Raw genomic sequence first — 20,513 nt, 5'->3', positions numbered from 1 at the left:
CTATCTCTCACTCTCCCTCTCTCCCACTATCTCTCACTCTCTCCCTCTCCCTATCTCTCACTCTCCCTATCTCTCACTCTCCCTCTCTATCTCTCACTCTCCCTCTCTCTATCTCTCACTCTCTCTCCCACTCTCTATCTCTCACATGTATCTATCTCATCTATCTATCTATCTATATATGTATCACATCTATCTCACTATCCTCTCTCTCTCCCACTCTCTATATTTCACTCTCCCTCTCTCCCTCTCTATCTCTCACTCTCCCTCTCTCCCACTATCTCCCTCTCTATCTCTCACTCTCTCTCTATCTCTCACTCTCCCTATCTCTCACTCTCCCTCTCTCCCACTCTCTATCTCTCACTCTCCCTCTCTATCTCTCACTCTCCCTCTCTCTATCTCTCACTCTCTCTCCCACTCTCTATCTCTCACATGTATCTATCTCATCTATCTATCTATCTATATATGTATCACATCTATCTCACCATCCTCTCTCTCTCCCACTCTCTATATTTCACTCTCCCTCTCTCCCTCTCTATCTCTCACTCTCCCTCTCTCCCACTATCTCCCTCTCTATCTCTCACTCTCTCTCTATCTCTCACTCTCCCTATCTCTCACTCTCCCTCTCTCCCACTCTATCTCTCACTCTCCCTCTCTCTCTCTCCCACTATCTCTCACTCTCCCTCTCTCCCTCTCTATCTCTCACTCTCCCTCTCTCCCACTATCTCTCACTCTCCCTCTCTCCCTCTCTATCTCTCACTCTCCCTCTCTCCCACTATCTCTCACTCTCCCTCTCTCCCACTATCTCTCACTCTCCCTCTCTCGATCCCTCTCTCTCTCTTTCCCACTCTCTCTTTCTCTCACTCCCCCTCTCTTTGTCTCTTTGTTCCTCTCCATGTTTCTCCTCTGTCTGTATGCATGTCTCTGTCACTCACTCTTGTTTTTTTGTGTCATTCCTACCGATTCTACAGTTGAATGAAGCAGCCCCCCCAAAGCCCCCGCTCCCCGAGGGCAGCGAGCCGCCACCACCTCGCCCCCCACCACCCGACGAGCGGGATGAGGTAATTCTAGTTATTACACTAATCTGTTATGATTTTATTATGAACTCTTTTAGCCAGAATGTCATTCGATGCATTACACCATATTAATGCTGATTGGCTGAGATTGTGGGATTATTAAGATTATTTAATGCGTGTTCTGGTCATTGAGGGGTAGGTATTTTTTATTTATTTATTATTTATCCAGTTTGGAAGGAGGGAGCCGTGGAGAGCACAGTTTAATGATGATTATACCAGGCAGATTGTCCCACTCAAAGATAATTATTGAGCCAGGTGGGGTTTTTACCAACATTCTTACAAGGCAAATTACTTCAATATATTGATCTTGTATTAGGCACTCATAAAGCTTTATAAACTTGGCAGATGCGTCATCAATTCCACCGAATTATGGGTTTGGTGCTGATGTAACGGCGAATTCCAATGTGATATAGTCTTGTCCAATAGCAAGGCCACAATTTGTTTCCCATGATTCACAGTACTGGTCCATCGAGGAAATTCCTTAATAATTCACATGGACATTGTGTCAGACTTTGCGTGTTTGCATTCCGTGCTTTTTATGTTAGGTTTCATTCTCCTGATGAGTTCAGTTAGCATATTGGCCGAGCTTTGATGATTTATGAATTTTTACCACAGATACTGTATAAGTGGAAATTTTCATGCTTTTTGCGCGACAACAGAGGAGCGTAAATTTAACAACGTGCAACTATTGTACTCCGGCCCTCCCTATTCCATCTCCAGGCGCTGCACGGCGTCATCGCCGGGCGCCAAAGGAGGCCTGGCGATGATGCGCACCGAAAGGGAGTACTCGGTTTTCACTCCGTTTGTTGTTTTCTTTGTTTGTTTGTCCAGGCGATTTCTCAGCCATCCTTTGAGCCAGGTAGCTGAAATTTGGGCGCAATAGTGAGCAAGTGCTTTAATAATAATAATAACAAGTACAAATACATTCAAAGTACACCGCCCCATGCCAAATAATTAAATATGCTGCAGCGCGGCATTGCCGGGGCGCCTCCGGCGCCCGGCAATACCGCAGTGCAGCTCATTAAGGCTGCATTGGGAGGGAGAGGAGTACAATAATTGATTGATTAATTGTGAAATTTAAATATATAAATGATCATAAAATATTTTCATAATCAATTGGCTAATAGCATACCTAAAGCACTAGTGCTTCATCCGAAGATGTATCTTTTAGAAATTTAATTAAATAAGTCATTTATAAAAAATTAAATAATTAATTGATTACTCAATAAATAATTAATCGATTAATCAATAAATAATTAATAGATGAAATGATTAATCAATAAATCAAAAATATCCTTGATAGCCACATCACTTGGTCACTCATGTCCAAATATTAGCTTCCCAGCTCAAAAGGTGCCTGAGATATTGGCCAAATGAGAAAGAAAATAAATAAATGATTAATAATGAAAATAAATAAATAATAATCATAAAAAAATTAAATTATTAATCAATTTGGTCAGAGAACACATAAACTACCACTATTTCATCAGAATCTGTAACTTTAAAAAAAAAATTTTTTTGTCATTAATCGAATAATTAAATAATTAATCGATTAATTGATTAATTAATAAATCAAAAATATCCTTTGCAGCCAAATCACCTGGTCATTGGCATGTCCAAATATCAGCTTCCTAACTCAAAAGGTGCCTGAGTTAATGGTCAGAAGAGAAAGGAAATTTGATTAATTAAATAAGTACTTAATTAATCGCTAATAATTAAATAACTCCTCAATTTATTGATTAATCAAAAAAAAAAAATACCGTTTTTGACAAAGGACTTGCTCACTCTTGTGCCGAAATTTCAGCTTCCTAGCTCAAAGGATGGCTGAGATATCGTCCGGACAACCAAGAAAGAAAACAAACAAACAAGAAAACAAACAAGTACACATACATTCAAAGTACACCGCCCCATGCCAAATAATTAAATATGCTGCAGCGCGGCATTGCCGGGGCGCCTCCGGCGCCCGGCAATACCGCAGTGCAGCTCATTGAGGCTGCATTGGGAGGGAGAGGTGTACACTAATTGATTGATTAATTGTATAATTAAAATCAATAAAAGATTATCACAAAATATTTTCATAATCAATTGGCTAATCGCATAACTAAACCAGTAGTGCTTCATCCGAAGATGTATCTTTTAGAAATTTAATTAAATAAGTCATTTATAAAAAATTAAATAATTAATTGATTACTCAATAAATAATTAATCGATTAATCAATAAATACTTAATAGATGAAATGATTAATCAATAAATCAAAAATATCCTTGATAGCCACATCACTTGGTCACTCATGTCCAAATATTAGCTTCCCAGCTCAAAAGGTGCCTGAGATATTGGCCAAATGAGAAAGAAAATAAATAAATGATTAATAATGAAAATAAATAAATAATAATCGTAAAAAAATTAAATTATTAATCAATTTGGTCAGAGAACACATAAACTACCACTATTTCATCAGAATCTGTAACTTAAAAAAAAAAAATTTTTTTGTCATTAATCGAATAATTAAATAATTAATCGATTAATTGATTAATTAATAAATCAAAAATATCCTTTGCAGCCAAATCACCTGGTCATTGGCATGTCCAAATATCAGCTTCCTAACTCAAAAGGTGCCTGAGTTAATAATGGTCAGAAGATAAATGAAATTTAATTAATTAAATAAGTACTTAATTAAACGCTAATAATTAAATAACTCCTCAATTAATTGATTATTCAAAAAACAAAAAATACCGTATTTGACAAAGGACTTGCTCACTACTGTGCCGAAATTTCAGCTTCCTAGCTCAAAGGATGGCTGAGATATCGTCCGGACAACCAAGAAAACAAACAAACAAGAAAACAACCAGAGTGAAAACTGAGTACTCTCTTTCAGCGTGCGTCACTGCCGAGCCCCCTTTGGTGCCCAGCAATGACGATTTGCAATGCCTGGAGATGGCATAGGAAAGGAGCGGTGTACAACAAGAAAGAAACCAGAGTGAAAACTGAGTACTCTCTTTCAGCGTGCGTCACTGCCGAGCCCCCTTTGGTGCCCGGCAATGACGATTTGCAATGCCTGGAGATGGCATAGGAAAGGAGCGGTGTACAATAATTCATTTATTTTGTATAGCGCTTTTCCAGAAGCCCAAAGGCGCTTTGACAGAGTGGAAAACATAATGCATAACAATACATGAAAACAACAATTGCAAAAAGACAAGAATCAATAGGGAAATATTTAAAGCAAAAGGAGGGAGAAGGAGAAGAGATAGTCAGGGGTTAAATGCTGTGGGTTGAATGTTGAATGCAGCGTTGAACAGGTGGGTCTTTAGTGATGTTTTGAATGTGGTGAGTGAGGAGGAGTCTCTGATGGTGTGAGGTAGTGAGTTCCAGAGGGTGGGAGCAGCGATGGAGAAGGCCCTGTCCCCCCAGGATCTGAATTTGGTCCGGATGGAGGGGGTCAGGAGGTTGGTACCAGCAGAGCGGAGGTTGCGGGTGGGAGTGTGTCTGGAGAGGAGGTCAGCCAGGTAGGATGGGGCCAGGTTATGGAGGGCTTTGTATGTCAAGAGGAGGATTTTGTACTGGATTCTCTGGGGGATGGGGAGCCAGTGAAGCTTGTAAAGGACGGGGGTGATGTGGTCACGGGTCCGGGAATGAGTGAGTAGACGGGCAGCGGAGTTCTGAATGTATTGGAGTTTATTGGTGATTTTTGAGGGTGAACCATAGAGGAGGCTATTGCAGTAGTCCAGACGGGAGGTGATGAAGGCGTGGATGAGGGTTTCTGCAGCCGTGGAGGAGAGGGATGAGCGGAGACGGGCAATGTTTTTCAGGTGAAAGAAGGCTGACTTTGTGATCTGTTTTGTGTATTTGTCGAAGGAAAGGGTTTGGTCAAAGATGACGCCAAGATTCCGGATGTGAGGGGAGGTGGATACTGGGATACCGTCGATGTTGAGGGCAAAGTTATGGGTGGATTTTGTGAGCGTTTTTGGGCCAATGATGATTATTTCAGATTTATCACAGTTAAGCTTGAGGAAGTTGATTTGAAGCCAGGATTTTATTTCAGTGATGCAGTTTGTCAGGATAGAGTGGGTGTCGGTGGAGACGGACTTGGTGGAGATGAAAAGCTGGATGTCATCGGCGAAGCAGTGGAATTGGAGACCATGACGGCGGATTAAGTGACCGAGCGGGGACAGGTAAAGGATGAAGAGGAGGGGGCCAAGAACTGAACCTTGGGGGACACCTTGGGGGAGGGGAGCAGTGGGGGATTTGCAGTTATTGATGGAGATGAACTGGCATCTGTCAGAGAGGTATGATTTAATCCAAGAGAGGGCAGTGCCGGTGACGTTAAAGGTGGATTCAAGTCGGGTGAGGAGGATAGTGTGATCGATGGTGTCAAAGGCAGCGCTGAGGTCGAGGAGGACGAGAATGTTGAGGTTGCCAGCGTCAGAGGAGAGGAGAAGGTCGTTGGTGATTTTGAGGAGAGCAGTTTCAGTACTGTGGTTGGAGCGGAATCCGGATTGGAATGTTTCATACAGGTTATTGGCAGAGAGATGATGTTTGAGTTGAGTGGCTACAGCGCGTTCCAAAACTTTTGACAGAAAGGGTAGGTTGGAGATGGGTCTGAAGTTGTTTAGGGTGTCAGGGTTTAGACCAGGTTTTTTTAGAATGGGGGTAACAGCAGCAATTTTGAGGGAAGGTGGGACGATGCCTGTAGACAGGGAGGAGTTTATTGTTGCAATGATAAGTGGAGAGAGAGCAGGGAGGGAGGCTTTGACAAAGCTGGAGGGGATGGGGTCAAGAGTGCAGGTGGCAGTTTTCATTCCTATGAGGAGTTCAGAGAGGTCAGTAGGAGAGATTGGGGAGAACCGAGACAGGGGATGGCAGGACAAGGGGGGGCAGGTGGTTGGAGGGGGAGCGGGTGCGGCGGTGGTCAAGCTGTTGTAGATGTTGTCAATTTTGCGTTGGAAGAAAGAGAGGAAGGAGATGCAGTTGTCTACTGTGAATGACTGGGTGGTGGTGTTCAGGGGGCGGAGGAGTTTGTTTATTGTCGAGAAGAGTGCTTTTGGGTTTCCGGAGCCAGAGTGGATAATTTGAGAGTAGTAGGCAGAGCGGGCGCGGGAGAGGGCATCTTTGTAGTGTTGTATGTGGTCCTTGTAGGCTTGGGAGTGAACTGTGAGACCCGTTTTATTGCGGAGTCTTTCAAGTTGGCGAGCACGAGTTTTCATCAGGTGGAGTTCAGGGGTAAACCAGGGAGCAGAATGGGTGAAAGAAACTGTTTTGGTTTTTACAGGCGCAAGCTGGTCAAGGCAGGAGGAGAGAGTGTGGTTGTAGTAGTCAGTGAGGTCGGAAGGGGTGTGGAGGTCAATGAAGGGAGAAGTGGACATTTTTTCAGAGAGGGTGGATGAGAATGAGGTAGGTGAAAGAGCGTTTAGCTTACGGAAGTTGATTGTGCGATAATGCCTTGGTGTTGGGGCGGGGATGTTGATGGTCAGAGTGATGGCTAAGTGGTCAGAGAGGGTGAGGTCGGAGCCATAGAGATGGTGCAAATTTAATCCAGTGGAGCAGACAAGGTCCAAAATGTGACCACGGATATGGGTAGGAAAGTCGACATGTTGAGTGAGGTTAAAGCAGGTGAGTAAATCAGTGAAGTCAGTGGTTATTGTGGAGTCAGTGGAGTCCATGTGGATATTGAAATCACCAAGGAGGAGGATTGAGGGGGAGAGGGAACATAGCTGGGTCAGAAAGTAGGAGAAGTCAGACAGGAATGATGGGTGTGGTTTGGGAGGGCGGTAGACGACAGCCATGACTGACTGCGTGTGACCAGAGAGTTTTAAAGCCAGGTGTTCAAATGATGGAGCAGATGAGATGGAGATGAGGTTGGTCTTGATGTCTTGACGGTGGATAACGGCAATTCCACCACCTCGGCCCTCCGAGCGTGGTTTATTGACGTAGGAATATCCATTGGGTGTGGTGAGGTTGAGTGTGTAGTAGTCCAGAGGTTGTTGCCAGGTTTCGGTGAGACAGAGAAAGTCCAGTTTGTTATCCAGGATGTATTCGTTCAGGATGAGGCATTTATTGTTGAGGGACCGGGTGTTGAACAGGGTGAGCTTGATGTTGTTTTGAACAGCAGGGATGAATTCAGGTGATTTAGCCAGGGTTCGTAGGCAGGAGGTGCGATCGTGTGGGTTGCTGTGACCAGGTGCGCTGGGACGAAGAGTGAGAGTGCGCTGAGCCGACCAGAGGACGGGGATGGAGTGACCTGATTGCAAATAAACAAACTTGCGACCGGAGCCACGGTGAATGTACCTGGGTCGTCGGAGGAGTCCATTTGATTTGATGGCAGAGATGCATGATGGGGTGGAGCGGGTATTGAGCAGAAGAAGCCTTGCGGCGGAGTACTTCAGAGCCATGCCAGGCAGGAGCGAAGGGACGAGTACGAGGCCAAGGTCGAGGAGGCAAAGCGGCAAACGCAGCGGCAAACGCAGCGGCAAACGCAGCGGCAAACGACTGCAGCCGCTAATCAAGACCACAGCGGCAAACAAGGCCACAAGGCCACCAAGACCACAAGGCCACCGGCAAACAAGGCCACGGCCACAAACAACGGGAGCGGGCCTTTTGATTCCGTATTCCGTACCATCAAAAGCAGATTCCGTTATCCAGCCGGAGAACACGCGGCACGTGCGGGTGTGAAAAGGCAGGACAGGTGTGAGATGTCAGGTCAGAAAAGTAGAAGCAGACCCTGTACATCCATCCAGTCGGAGAAGCGGCGAATATGCAACGCCAGCGTACTCTCGCAACCGAACCCGGAAGGGTAATTCAGAAGGGAAGGGTAACATATCCTCGAATACCCGGAAGGCTTTGGCAAGACAATTTTTTTGATCAATCGTTTGATTAATTACTTAATTATTATTTATTTCTTTTGTACTTATTTATTTATTTCTCATCTGGACAATATCTCAGGCATCTTTTGAGCTAGGAAGTTATTTGGACACTACAGTGACCAAGGTATTTGGCTATAAAGGGCTTTTGATTTATTGATTTATTGAATAATCAATTAATCGATTGCTTAAATTTTTCCAGAAATTGCTTAATTAATTAATTTTCAAAAAGTTACAGATTCGGATGAAATGGTGGCGATTTAGGTATGCTATTAGTCGATTGATTAAGAAATTAATTATTATACAACTATCATTTATTATTTTAAGTACACAATTAATCAATGAATTATTGTACACTGCTCCCTCCCAATTCCGTCTACATGTGCTCCAAGGTGGCATCACCAGACACCGTAGGCATCCTGGCAATGTCGCGTGCTGGAGGATATGTTATTTATTTATTTGGCATGTGGGTAGTATACTTTGAATGTATCTCTACTTGTATTTATCTTTTTTAAGAGAGTACAGTACCAGAGTGCACAAAGGATGCTCGTGCCATACGCATACAGTTACCAGTCTCGCTGTAGTGAGCGGCAAGCAATGCCGCTGGGTCAGCACGTGTAGTGTAGGTCTACCTGGTTCACAACTACAGTACTGTTCTTCAGCGTCAACAATTCGATGTGAAATATGCTTCGTTATTTGAAGCCGATTTCAAAAGCGGGCGAAGTTCAACGTTTTCCGAAACGTGCAAACTTGGTTAAAAGAGGGCTTCATGCAGTCTGTCCGTGCCACCAACGAGGAAATATTTAAAGTTGGTCCGTGCGAAAGTCCCACATGAGCTTGTGGAGACAGAGATGCTTGTGGAGACAAGGATATTAGAGTGAATAAAAACACCCAATGCTCCAGGAGAGCATGAATTTACTAATCTCTGCATTCAATTAACCATTGAGTTGATGTGCTTTGTTGTACTTTCCCGCCGTATTTTGCAATCCGTATTTCAATGGTTCCATATGATTTACACCAGGTTTGTAAACCGTAGGTTATAATAAATTATATTTTCATGATTGTTTCCCTTCAGTTCTAGTTACACTGCAAGTTACACATGTCGGAATACTCGACACGCGACATCATCGCATGATTATTGTGTGGCCATTGGCAATTCAAGGATGGGCCGTTATGATGTTTGTTTCTTCCACTCCATTGACAAACTCTGGAACTATTTACCTTCTCATGTCTTTCCAAACACTTATATTTTCCATTTAAAAAAAAATTTTTTTTTTGCTTTCTCAAAAACCTTTACACTATTCTCTCTTTCTTCATTTTTCTGCTAGTTCAATTATTTTATTTAAGGCCTCGATGAGGAGTATATTGTCCGTGGTGGGAGCCTTCAACATAAAAAAAAAAGTTATCTTCTCCCTATGTAAACGGCCGCTGGGGTTTCACGTGGTTAATATCGTTGAGATTGTCATGTCCTGTGCCCACTAAATTAAAAACACGTGAACACTTTTTCATGTCACTCAGTGCTAAAACTTAACCACGTGAAAATTTCCACTCAACTACAATAGTTGATATTGTAAAAACGGAAAATCACATAGAGTGGATAAAATTCAGGTACATTGTCGCATTGTGCTTGTGGAGACAAGGATACAATACAAGGATTTCCATATAAGTGAACCATGATAGACCCCCATCTTGTGAAGCAAACAGATGACCTTTTTAACCCTTTGAGTACGGATGACGTCCAGTGCCGCAACCCGCGAAAAAGTTTTGTGTACGGATGACGTTACTACACGTCATCGACTATACCTATAAATAGATCGTCAGTACGTCAAAAACAAAAAATCAAAAAAATTATCAAAAAAAATCCCGTACTCAAAGGGTTAAAATCTTGGACAAATATATTATAGACGGATATACAATAAGTAAATAAAAATCCCCACACAGTGCCTTCAGAAAGTATTCACAACCCTTGACTTTTTCACATTTTGTTGTTAGTCTGAATTAAAAATGGATTGAATTGAGATTTTTTTTTGTCACTGATCTACACATAATAAATAACCCATAATGTCAGTGGAATTTTTAATTTAGAAATTTTTTACAAGATAATTAAAAATGAAAAGCTGAAATGTCTCAGGTCAATAAGCATTCGACCTCTTTGCTATGACACACCAAAATGAGCTCAGGTGCATCCAATTTCTTTTGATCGTTCTTGAGATGTCTCTCCAACTTGATTGTAGTCCATCTGTGGCCAATTTAGTTGAATGGACATGATTTAGAAAGAAACACCTTTCCATACAAGGTCCCAAAGTTGACAGTGCATGTCAGAACAGAAACTTTACCATTAAGTCCAAGGGACTGTACGTAGAACTCCGATATAGAATTGTGAAGAGGTATAGATCTGGGGAAAGGTACAAAACAATTTCTGGAGTTAGTCAGGTTCATTATGTCAATAAATTATATTTCGTTCAAAATCATGGTAGATTAGCAAACCTAAAATTTTTTGGAAAGGTTATAGCATAAGAAAACTAAAAATCAATGTTTACATTTGGAGAGATACCTGATGGCGGCCATTTTGGATTTTCAAAATGGCCACTGTAAAATACATATTTTGTTCTATTTCTGCCTCTAATTACCCTAAAAACTTTTTAAAATATACGAAACCTATATTTTCAGGGACAAAGAATCCAATGAAAGTATCAAATTAGTGCTATGGGGAATGGTAAGACACGAATCAAAGGTTTTGAATTGCAAAATAGTCTTTATATTCGCGATAAGTTGCATAATCAAATACATGTTATCATTTTGTACAGGCAGTTAATAACATCAAAATGTGTCACAATAATTCATATCACCAAACATACACAGGCAGTCAGCAAAATCATATATACACATGCAGTCAGTATAACTTCACATCTACACAGGCAGTCAATGACAAAATATACACAGGCAGTCAATGGCATCAAACATACACGATTACAGAATATGCCATTTAGAGTTCGTCATCACTGTCCTGTGTGTCGTATCCGACAATATAGTCCGCATCGTTTTCACAGTCCGTTCCACACAAACAAAGGTCGGTCAAATTGATTGGCAAATCGAATTGGTCGAATGGTTGATCGAATCGAATTCGATGAATCGAATCGAATCGATCGAATTGTCGAATGGTCGAATTGGTCGAATGGAATTGGTCGATTGGTCGAATCGAATTGGTCGGAATTGGCAAATGTAAACATTGATTTTCAGATTTTCCATGTAATAACGTTTCCAAAAATATATAGGTTTGCTAATCTACCATGATTTTGAACGAAAAAAACATAGTGAACCTGACTAAGTGTAGAAAGTTCCCAAAAGCACAGTGAGCTCCATCATTTGGAAATGGAAACAACATGGCACTTCCTAGAGCTGGCCGTTTGACCAAACTGAGCAACCGGGCAAGGAGGACCTTGGTCAGGGAGGTGACCAAGAACCCAATGACCACTGACACCACTACAGAGATCCTTGACAGAGATGGGAGAACCTGCCAGAAAGACAACAGTCTCTGTAACACTTCACAAATCTATGCTTAATGAGAGGATGGCCAGACGGAAGCCATTCCTTTGAAAAAGGTACATGACAGTACGCCTGGAGTTTGCAAAAAGGCGCATGAAAGAGTGAGAGCAAGAGGGAAAAGATTCTGTGGTCTGATGAGACAACGTCTGGCAGAAAGCGAGCACAACTCATCACCCATCTAACACCATCCCTACTGTGAAGTATTGTGGTGGCAGCATCATGCTATGGGGATGCTTTTCAGCGGCAGGGACTGGGAGACTTTTAAGGATAGAGGGAACAATGAATGGAGCCAAATACAGGCAAATCCTTGAGGAGAAGATGCTTCAGAGCACAAAAGACCTCAGACTGCGGTGAAGATTTGCGTTCCAACAGGACAATGACCCCAAGCATACAGCCAAATCAACACTGGAATGGCTTCAGAACAAGAACGTGAAAGTCCTTAGGTCGCCCAGCCAAAGCCCAGACTTGAATCCCATTGAAAATCTGTGGAAAGACTTGAAGATTTCTGTTCACAGACGCTCCTGATCTAACTTCACAGTGCTTGAGCAAATCTGCAAAGAAGAATGGGAGAAACTCCTCCAATCCAGATGTGCTTTAGCTGATAGACATACCCAAGAAGTTGTAATCACTGCCAAAGGTGCTTCTCTGAAGTATTGACTCAAGGGGTTGAATACTTATGTAAATTAGATATTTCTGTGTTTCATTTTTAATTATTTTGTAAAAATGGATCTAAAAAATTCCACTTTGACATTATGGGTTATTGTGGTATTGTGTGTAGATCTGTGACAAAATTTCTCAATTAAATCCATTTTAAAGTCAGGCTGTAACACAAACAAATGTGAAAAAGTCAAGAGGTATAAATACTTTCTGAAGGCACTGTATAGTACATAGGGAGTCTTACTGCCATAGACTACAAATCTCTGAGATATCATTTCAGCTGATGCAACCAAGTGTGTGATACTGCAGGCGCAGTTGTGCCATTGATGCAGTGCTCTGTAGGTAGGTTGGAGCAGGAATTTGGAATTCGGAGCAGGAATTAGGTCTCACCATGACGGTTTAGAGCAGAAATGTGTAATTTGTTCAGGGTGCCAGCAATAGCTCACCTACTCTTTGTGAAACACACCATGGGATCTTTAACATCCGCCAAATAATGCCGGCAGATGGGATGCCCAATTTGAGGCACACATTGATGCCTCGCCCTGCCCGTGAAACACCAGGATGATGGTTTATAGCTGGGCTGAGAAACTAAACCAGGCTATTACACTCGGAGGCGAGTGTGCATACCTCGAGGCCATCCTGCTAGCCATCCAGTTCTGTAGTAGTAGTATTGTCCTACAATGCAAATGGCGATATTGAAACGCCGGAGGAAGTAGGACGTGCAGGTATGAGGTGAGGCAGATGTATTTATGGTTCTGGATGAGGAATGGAAAGGATAGGGAGTAGAAAAGGCTATGTGGAGTTAAAGATGAGAACGCAGATATTACGACACAGGGACACTGGAAGACATGAAGGCTGTCTATGTGCCTGCAGTTACAGGACGACAGAAGGTCTGGACCTCAGCCTACCGGTAAGAAAGTTGATGTTGTACGATTGTTGTTTTGGTGTTGTGGCCTGTGGGTGTGTTGGTTTTTAATTTTTGTATTCTTGTGAGCATCGTTTCCTTGTGTGTATGGCAGATTGTATTGGCTGTGGTTTTTCTCATCCAATCGTTGTGGTTGTGCAGGTGTTCCCAGACCCTGTGGCCGACGAAGCCGTGAACCAAAGTATGATGGTGGCGGCAAGACAGCTGCACGAGGAAGCACGCAAGTGGTCCAGCAAGGTGCGCTCGGCTTGCTGCTCTTCGAAGTTTCACACCTCGCTTCTTCAAACATTGTTTTGGTTTTTAGCGGTTGTTTTGCATCAATCTATTGTTTTTTGTCAAATTTCACTTTTAAGCCTCAATTCTGTTAAATATACCAATATATTATTTAATCTGAATATTTTTGATACATGAAACCTATATTCTTTAACGTGGATTGTGGCCTACGTTTTTCTTGCCGTCACTGCACCTCCTACATTTGCGCTGCGCTTCCCCACGGATTGCACCTGCTCGGCAGGATTCGGACTCCCGCTGTTGCAAACATTGCATTATGTTGCAAAGACATTGCATTTAAAAGGAATTGCACGTTGCAGTGTTGAGCGTAAATGTCACGTGTCTAAATGAGGTGTAACTCGGGTTAAAGTGGTTTAGACGTGCAACGTCGGATTTGAGGGCATTTTGGACAGGCTGTCGATGTTTAATTGCGAGTTGCTTTGCGCCGAGTGGGACATCGGGCGTGGGAACCGAAGCCTGGCTGTCGTGATTTAAAATGCCAGAGAGAAGTTTCTCAAAATTGTAGGTGATCGAGGTGAATGACTGTATATGTGAAAGAGGTGCAGGTGAAAAGATGGAGGATAAAAGTCGTGTGGAGCGGATGTGTGACGATGATTTGGAATGAAAAGGGAGAGTAATTTGAGATTTAAATCCTTAACTGCCAGTCCATTATGTTTTTTCTCTATCATTTATACCTAACACCTTTCTCTTATTTATTTATATATTTCTTTGTTCCATCCCGAATGCTCTTCTTTTTCATCACCTGTGAAGTCCCTCTGAATTGATCATTACAATCATTTCTAACACGTAATTTGTCTCATTCAACCTGCCCTTCTGAACCCTCCCTTACACTATTGCCCTTATTTCATAAACATTGTTTTTCTTTCACCCTGCCCCTCCTCTTCCCCACCCCAACCATCCCACCCTCCATTTACTTGTCACCCTTTACCATCTTGTGACAGCCCCAACCACCAACGCCTTCTCCTCCTCTCCTGACTCCTTCTCCCCCATTCCCAACACCACCTTTACCTGATGAAGAAATGAAATTTGGGGTCTATGCCCCATTTTGCAGTCCCTCGCCTTTGCCTCCAACTCCGTCACCACTGCTTCCTAGCCCCCATTCTCCCCCACTGCCCGCCGCTCTTGCGGAACGATATGAGATTGGACGTCTCGAGCCGCGGCACAGTGATCCGGTGCATGTAGCCTTACTCGAGGCAGCACAGTCGCTGCACAAGGAGGCACATCAATGGAGTAGCAAGGTGGGGAAGAGAAGGAGAATGGAAAAAGAGTGGAGAAGAAAGGCTACTAATTCTAATCAAGTCCCCAGATTCCTGTCTGTTTGCATCCTGTTACATTCAGCTGCTTTTTCCTTCAGCTGTGCTTCCCCCCGCCCCCCCCCCCAACCCAACCCAACCGCCCCCCTCCTCCCCACCTCCTAAATCCTCCACAACCACCACCTGTTTCTTCACCCAACTCTTCACATTCACCACTCAACTCTTTACGCTCACAGCCCAACTCTTTACCCTCACCACCACCACCTGACTCTTCACCCTCACCACCACATCATTACCAACCCCACTCCACCCCTGCCACATCACTACTGACCGTTCACCCGAGCCATGCCGTTCTGGTTTCTACCTTCCAACCCCCCTCCAGTCTGTGGGCCATTTATAGATTAAAAGTATGAGCTGTGGGGACTAAACTTGAGGATATATTTAGGGTACTGAAACCCTCGTTGATTAATTCTAATATGATAGACAATTTTAAAAAAGGTAGCACAGTATTTTGTCAAATCTTCTTCGTAAAAGATGAGCATCCATAATTTGTAGTTGATGCTCTTGTAATACATCGTATACTTTTCCAATACCCCTCGTCACAAAACGTGGACCGGGGCTGTCACTTTTCCTACCGTTAATCGAATTGATTGAACTCTCACCAACTGGCAGCAGCCCATGGAAGTCTATAAGTAAGGTCAATCTGTTAATTACGCACCAAGTAAGTTTTACCAGTGGGGAAGACCATTGCACATCTACATACTTCTGCCATCGCTTCACAAGGTTATGTACTGATGCCTTCCTAATAAAATGATTTTGGTTGGCCACTGACCAATTCCTGCACCTCTACTTGGACCTCATCATCATCACTGAAGTTCCGCCATCTGAGAGTGTATCTCATCAGGCCAACCCGGTGAAAATCTGACGATGTGAGATCCGGCTACTGTAACGTGAATGAGAAACTTCAAAACCAAACCCCTCAATGTACTGACTGCACTGTAGGCCTCACCATTGTCTTGTTGCAGAATGACACCAGTGGTGAGTGCCCGAGGATGCTTTGTGTGCATCGCTGGCTTTTTTATTTTATTTTTTGTATACAGAGTTGAGGCTCGTGTAAGACTTCAATGACTGATGACTGCTTCAACTGATGACTTCAATGGTCGTTCGGCAAATTGTGGAATGTTTCACTGGTTCCTGTTTCACGATGACACATTGAAGTGTGGCAAGAGCACCCATTTTGGTCGCAGAATATTGTCGTCATCATCACTTTTCTTACACTTGGACATGACTTGAACCTTTTTGTGTTGGTGACAATGGGTGTCTCCATTGCACGAGTGCCCGTTTCGTCTTGGGTTCGTCAGGCCAAACAAATGTTTCATCTGTGGTGATGATACGCAACAAAAATTCATCATTTTAGCTCTCGGGACTGGTGTTTGTGCCCTGCATTGCCAAGACTTCCTGCTCTTACTGGATGCCACGATGTCCAGCGCTTTTTCTGGTCATAGTGAACTATATGCCCTGAAAATCATTAAGGATGATCCAAGATAAAATGCATTGTTACCTTGGTGACCAGTTAGTTGCAAGTTTCATCAGAACACTTCACATAGCATACATGGTGGTGTAATGGTTATAGCATCCACTCTGAGTCTGGGAAGTCGGTGGTTCCAACCCCAGCCGAGTCCAACCAAAAACCTGGAAGGGAACTCACATTTATGTACTCTACGGCTCCAAGCGGATAACCGATGCAAATGAATATTGCATTTGCATTTTCACTGATGTGAATTGAATGCATTTCTGGGCCAAAAGAGGAGAGCTTGAATCCCAGCACCTTCCACCATGCCAATAACTGCCTCCAACAGAACATTCCTCTCATCAAGCCAATTACCAAATATTCATGTGGATGGAATGTTTGTTCTCACATTCAGATATACTGGCACCTAATCAAAGCAGGTGAACAATCACAAATGATGAACGTGACCCCCTGATCGATTGGAGGAATGGACTTCCAGCTTATGAGACAGTTCTGGAACTGCTATCTTGTAAACGTGGTGCTTCACATGAAGTGGATGCGGTATAATTTGATAAAGAAGAAGATTGTAATGAGGCTTCGTCAACGTAAGATGATGATGATGGGAATAAAAGATTTCCATTGACAGGTTGAGTCAACTCGCACCTGCTCAGACAGATTTGGTACCACTGCCTTATTAATGCACAGGAAATCCTGTCATGATAAAAGTTGCCATTTTAGCTGTTTCATCAGATTTTGCCAATGTCCTGTGAATATGTATAGTAAGTGTATTTGTTTGGGAAATAAGCTGGTAACAAGTCTATAAATGTCTAAAAGTGAAGATTAATCTATTTTTCAAAAATTATATGTTTAGTCTCCCCAGATGGTACCGACAATCCAAATCTTAGGTTTGGGCCCACTGACTATTCCTCTACCCTCTGTCTTTCCTCTCATTGACACTTAATGGCTTTCGGCTCCAGTTTCTGCTTGATCCAAACTGCATGGAGAATGCCATTGGGACTTCTGTGGAATGGCAATACTGCAGGATGCATGGCATGTGGAATGTGGAATGGTTTTGCAAATTGCTCTTGGAAGGAAATCTGCTAGCAGTGCCTTTTCGAATGTTGGGCCTTTCTACAAAGACTGCGAACAGCGGGTGCCCTGGGTTTGCAGTGCCGTGAGAAAGTAGAGAACACGCACGGAATTTAGGAATGACCTCTTCCTTGTTGCTTGCCTCTGTGATGTCCTGGGCCACTCTCTCTCTTTCTCTGGTCCTTCATGTTATAAACCTCCTCCATTGTTTCTGTCATCTGCCTGCTACAGGGAAATGATATAATTGCAGCAGCGAAGCGCATGGCATTGCTGATGGCGGAGATGTCCAGGTTGGTACGTGGTGACGCAGGTGGCAACAAGCGTGCCCTCATCGAGTGTGCAAAGCAAATTGCACGGTCCTCTGACGAGGTGACCGGCCTCGCCAAGGAGGTGGCGAAGCAATGCACAGACAAACGAATCAGAACCAACCTGCTGCAGGTACACCTTCACCTGTGACCATTGGCCTTTTTGTAGTGATTTAATTATTTTGTTACTAAACTAAAGGTTTTTTTTAATCAGGTTAAAAACCGTGTTATTCCTTGATGCACGTGAGTCCTCACATCATGGGGTTTTTTGGAGGGGAAATGGAAGGATTTTATTAAGGAAAAGGTAAATGAAGTGGATTTGCCATAGTGTTTACGAATTTCTCAGAAAGAAGAATGGGTCGTGATGTATGGCAAGCATTTGGGCTTCCCATGTCAATTGAGGTTAGGTCTGATAATGTAAGCTAAATTTATATTTTAGAATTGCCCAGACTATCATTCATAACTGACAAACTGAAAATATCAGTTTATAACTGACAGGCACAATGGTATCCATACCATCTCGGCTATGGGTTATTCCTTCGGCCTTTTGTTTTGCTGTGTGGAGGCTTTGTGCCAAAAACACATTTGGTATTACTAGTGAGGTACCCGTGCTACACACCGGTGGGAGGCCAGAAGCAAACAGACAATGCAGAAACGGCGAATGCTAAAGCATGAAACCAATAAATTCACATTCCTGTAGCACCTTCAGTTGCACGTCAGACATGGACAGCAAGTTCGTGAAGGACTTCCATGAAAAACGTACCGTTGGCAAACAAACGGGTACGTTCGTTCCATACCCAGTCAATGGCGAATTTGCATATGGTGATCCGCGAATTCACGTTTAGAAAGTAGAAACCGTCACGGCATTTCGTCGTTCACTTGAACTCGATATCTCATTTTTCATTCCAAACAGCATAACTCCAATTACAAATGAAATAACATTAATATAAAAAATAAACTTTCAACAACATTTGTGACATAAACAAATATTTAAATCCTGATGTGAAGTTCCGTACGGTTGGGTGAATACAATTACGAATTCAAAATCGTAATTGTATTCACTCGATTCCAATCATTAATTGATACTTTAACACGATTAACGTTTAACATTACGATTGAATGACTGTTGTATTGGGATATTATCAATCCCACGCATTGCCGTAAGCCACATCACTGTTCATATCGGTAAATATTATTCCATCGTGTTTGGAAAAACTGGAAAATTGGAAAACTTGGAAAAACAATATAGCCTATTTTACTCCAGGGGGTTCCAGGATTACCCACCCAAAATATTGTTGCGATCGGTTGAGCCGTTTTTGCGGTACCTTCGAACGGACAGGCGGACATTTGGTGAATTATAGTAAGATTACAGGATGTGATTTAAGAAAGAACTAGAACGGCACTCGTTAGAGAGCATACCTCCACCAGGCTGAACAGTTTAACCGGATCTGGATCCTTAACCAAAATCGATTCGGCTTGTTCTTGTCACCTAACCAACTCATCCATACCTTTTTTAAATATCATGTTATATATCGCTTTTTATGCAGAAAATAGGGCAAAATGGAGAAGATTGTCATGGGGCCCACAAGGCTAACCCCCGCTCCAGCAGGGAAAATGGCCTTAAAATGCCTGTTGTTGTTTGTTATATATCGCTTTTTGTCCGATATCTCAATGGTGAAGAATCACTTTAAAAAAAAAAAAATTCTAGTACCCGAATCCATATTCAGATCTTCACCAAAATCGAATTCATTTGGTCTTGTCACACACCCAACCAGTCCACCAAGTTTCGTCCAAATCCATCCACAGCTTTGAGATATCCTGCTATATATCATTTTTGGCCCTATCCCCTAATAGTGAAGAATCACTTAAATTCTACTAGTCGGATCCGGATCTTCACCAAAATCGAATCAATTCTTCCTTGTCACACACTTGACTTGTCCACCAAGTTTTGGCTGAATCCAACTTTTTGAAATATCGTGCTGTGCTGCGTTTTAGGCCCCCTCTTAGTGGTGAAGAATCACTTAAATTCTCGTTGCCGGATCTGGATCTTCACCAAAATCTAATAATTTTGTCCATGTCATAAATTGACGAAATCCATCCACAACTTTGGGATATCCTCTTCACAGACAGACAGACAGAAGAAGTAACAATCTGCATGAAATTACCCAAAAACATTTTGCATGAAAGAGGCAGTTAGACTAAAACATTCAGGATTTGCACGAAGAGCCTAAAAGACTGAACTACAAATGAATCTATAAAAATGTTTGATAACCTTTTGAGAAAGCTAAACCCTGCAGCTGAAGTGTTTTCACAAACTATCTCTGTTATAACTGTCATGCAAAATAAAAGGGACCAGATGCTTTAACCTCTGCGGCCACATACAAACATAAAGACAGACACACGCGCACACACGTACACCCCATCCGGCCGAGCCAAAAATATGGCCGGCCTATTGTTCCTGCTGTCCGACATTGCGATGCGATACGCAAGCTTGTCCCACGAGTTTGGAATGTCGGTTTGTCAGGCGAAGACCGACGTAATACAACGACGTTAGCACGGTAACAACAATTTGTCAGATTTGAAGGAAAGTGGATTGGAGTATGGGGCATGAAACGCAAGGAGAGAAATCGCGCTAGAAAGAGCACAGCAGATTTTAAGGAATTGAGCAGCCACATCCAACAGCTTGAGGGTGAAGACATCATAAGGTCTACACGTTCACCATTGATCGGATGAATAATCGAGCTGGTGGTACCAAGTGGCTCTTTAAATGTATCATATTTGTCATTTTGTTTTTACAACCAAGGACTAATGATCCAACCTTGCGGTTTGTGGGCAGGTCTGTGAGCGTATTCCAACCATCAGTACGCAACTGAAGATCCTGTCGACTGTGAAAGCGACCATGCTGGGCAGAAACATCAGCAGTGAGGAGTCCGAGCAGGTGAGCAGCAAATCTTTCGGCTGCGCCTCACATTGTCGAGCATGTGATTTTAGGCTGCGGCCTCATCTCGC

At 42.8% G+C, this 20,513-nt stretch overlaps 1 protein-coding gene across 6 annotated transcripts in view; it reads left to right on the top strand.

Moving 5' to 3' along the window:
* VCL (vinculin) overlaps positions 1-20,513 on the top strand; it is a 71,639-nt gene that overhangs the window by 50,445 nt on the left and 681 nt on the right. For 2 of the 6 annotated variants that reach the window (XM_068119980.2, XM_068119981.2), the window contains exons 20-24: positions 969-1,058; positions 13,198-13,293; positions 14,289-14,585; positions 17,431-17,637; positions 20,341-20,442. In XM_068119980.2, the coding sequence (XP_067976081.1) occupies positions 969-1,058; positions 13,198-13,293; positions 14,289-14,585; positions 17,431-17,637; positions 20,341-20,442 (792 nt within the window). Of the gene's footprint in view, positions 1-968; positions 1,059-13,004; positions 13,042-13,197; positions 13,294-14,288; positions 14,586-17,430; positions 17,638-20,340; positions 20,443-20,513 lie in introns of all 6 variants that reach the window. The other 4 variants (XM_068119982.2, XM_078779821.1, XR_013623797.1 and 1 more) reach the window with 3 other exon arrangements.

This window comes from Myxine glutinosa, chromosome 6 (genome assembly GCF_964187855.1).
Source record: "Myxine glutinosa chromosome 6, kmMyxGlut1.1, whole genome shotgun sequence".
In the NCBI taxonomy this organism is placed as follows: Eukaryota; Metazoa; Chordata; class Myxini; order Myxiniformes; family Myxinidae; genus Myxine; species Myxine glutinosa.
Note: the sequence above shows the minus strand (reverse complement) of the source record. Positions and strands in the feature narration are given on the sequence as shown.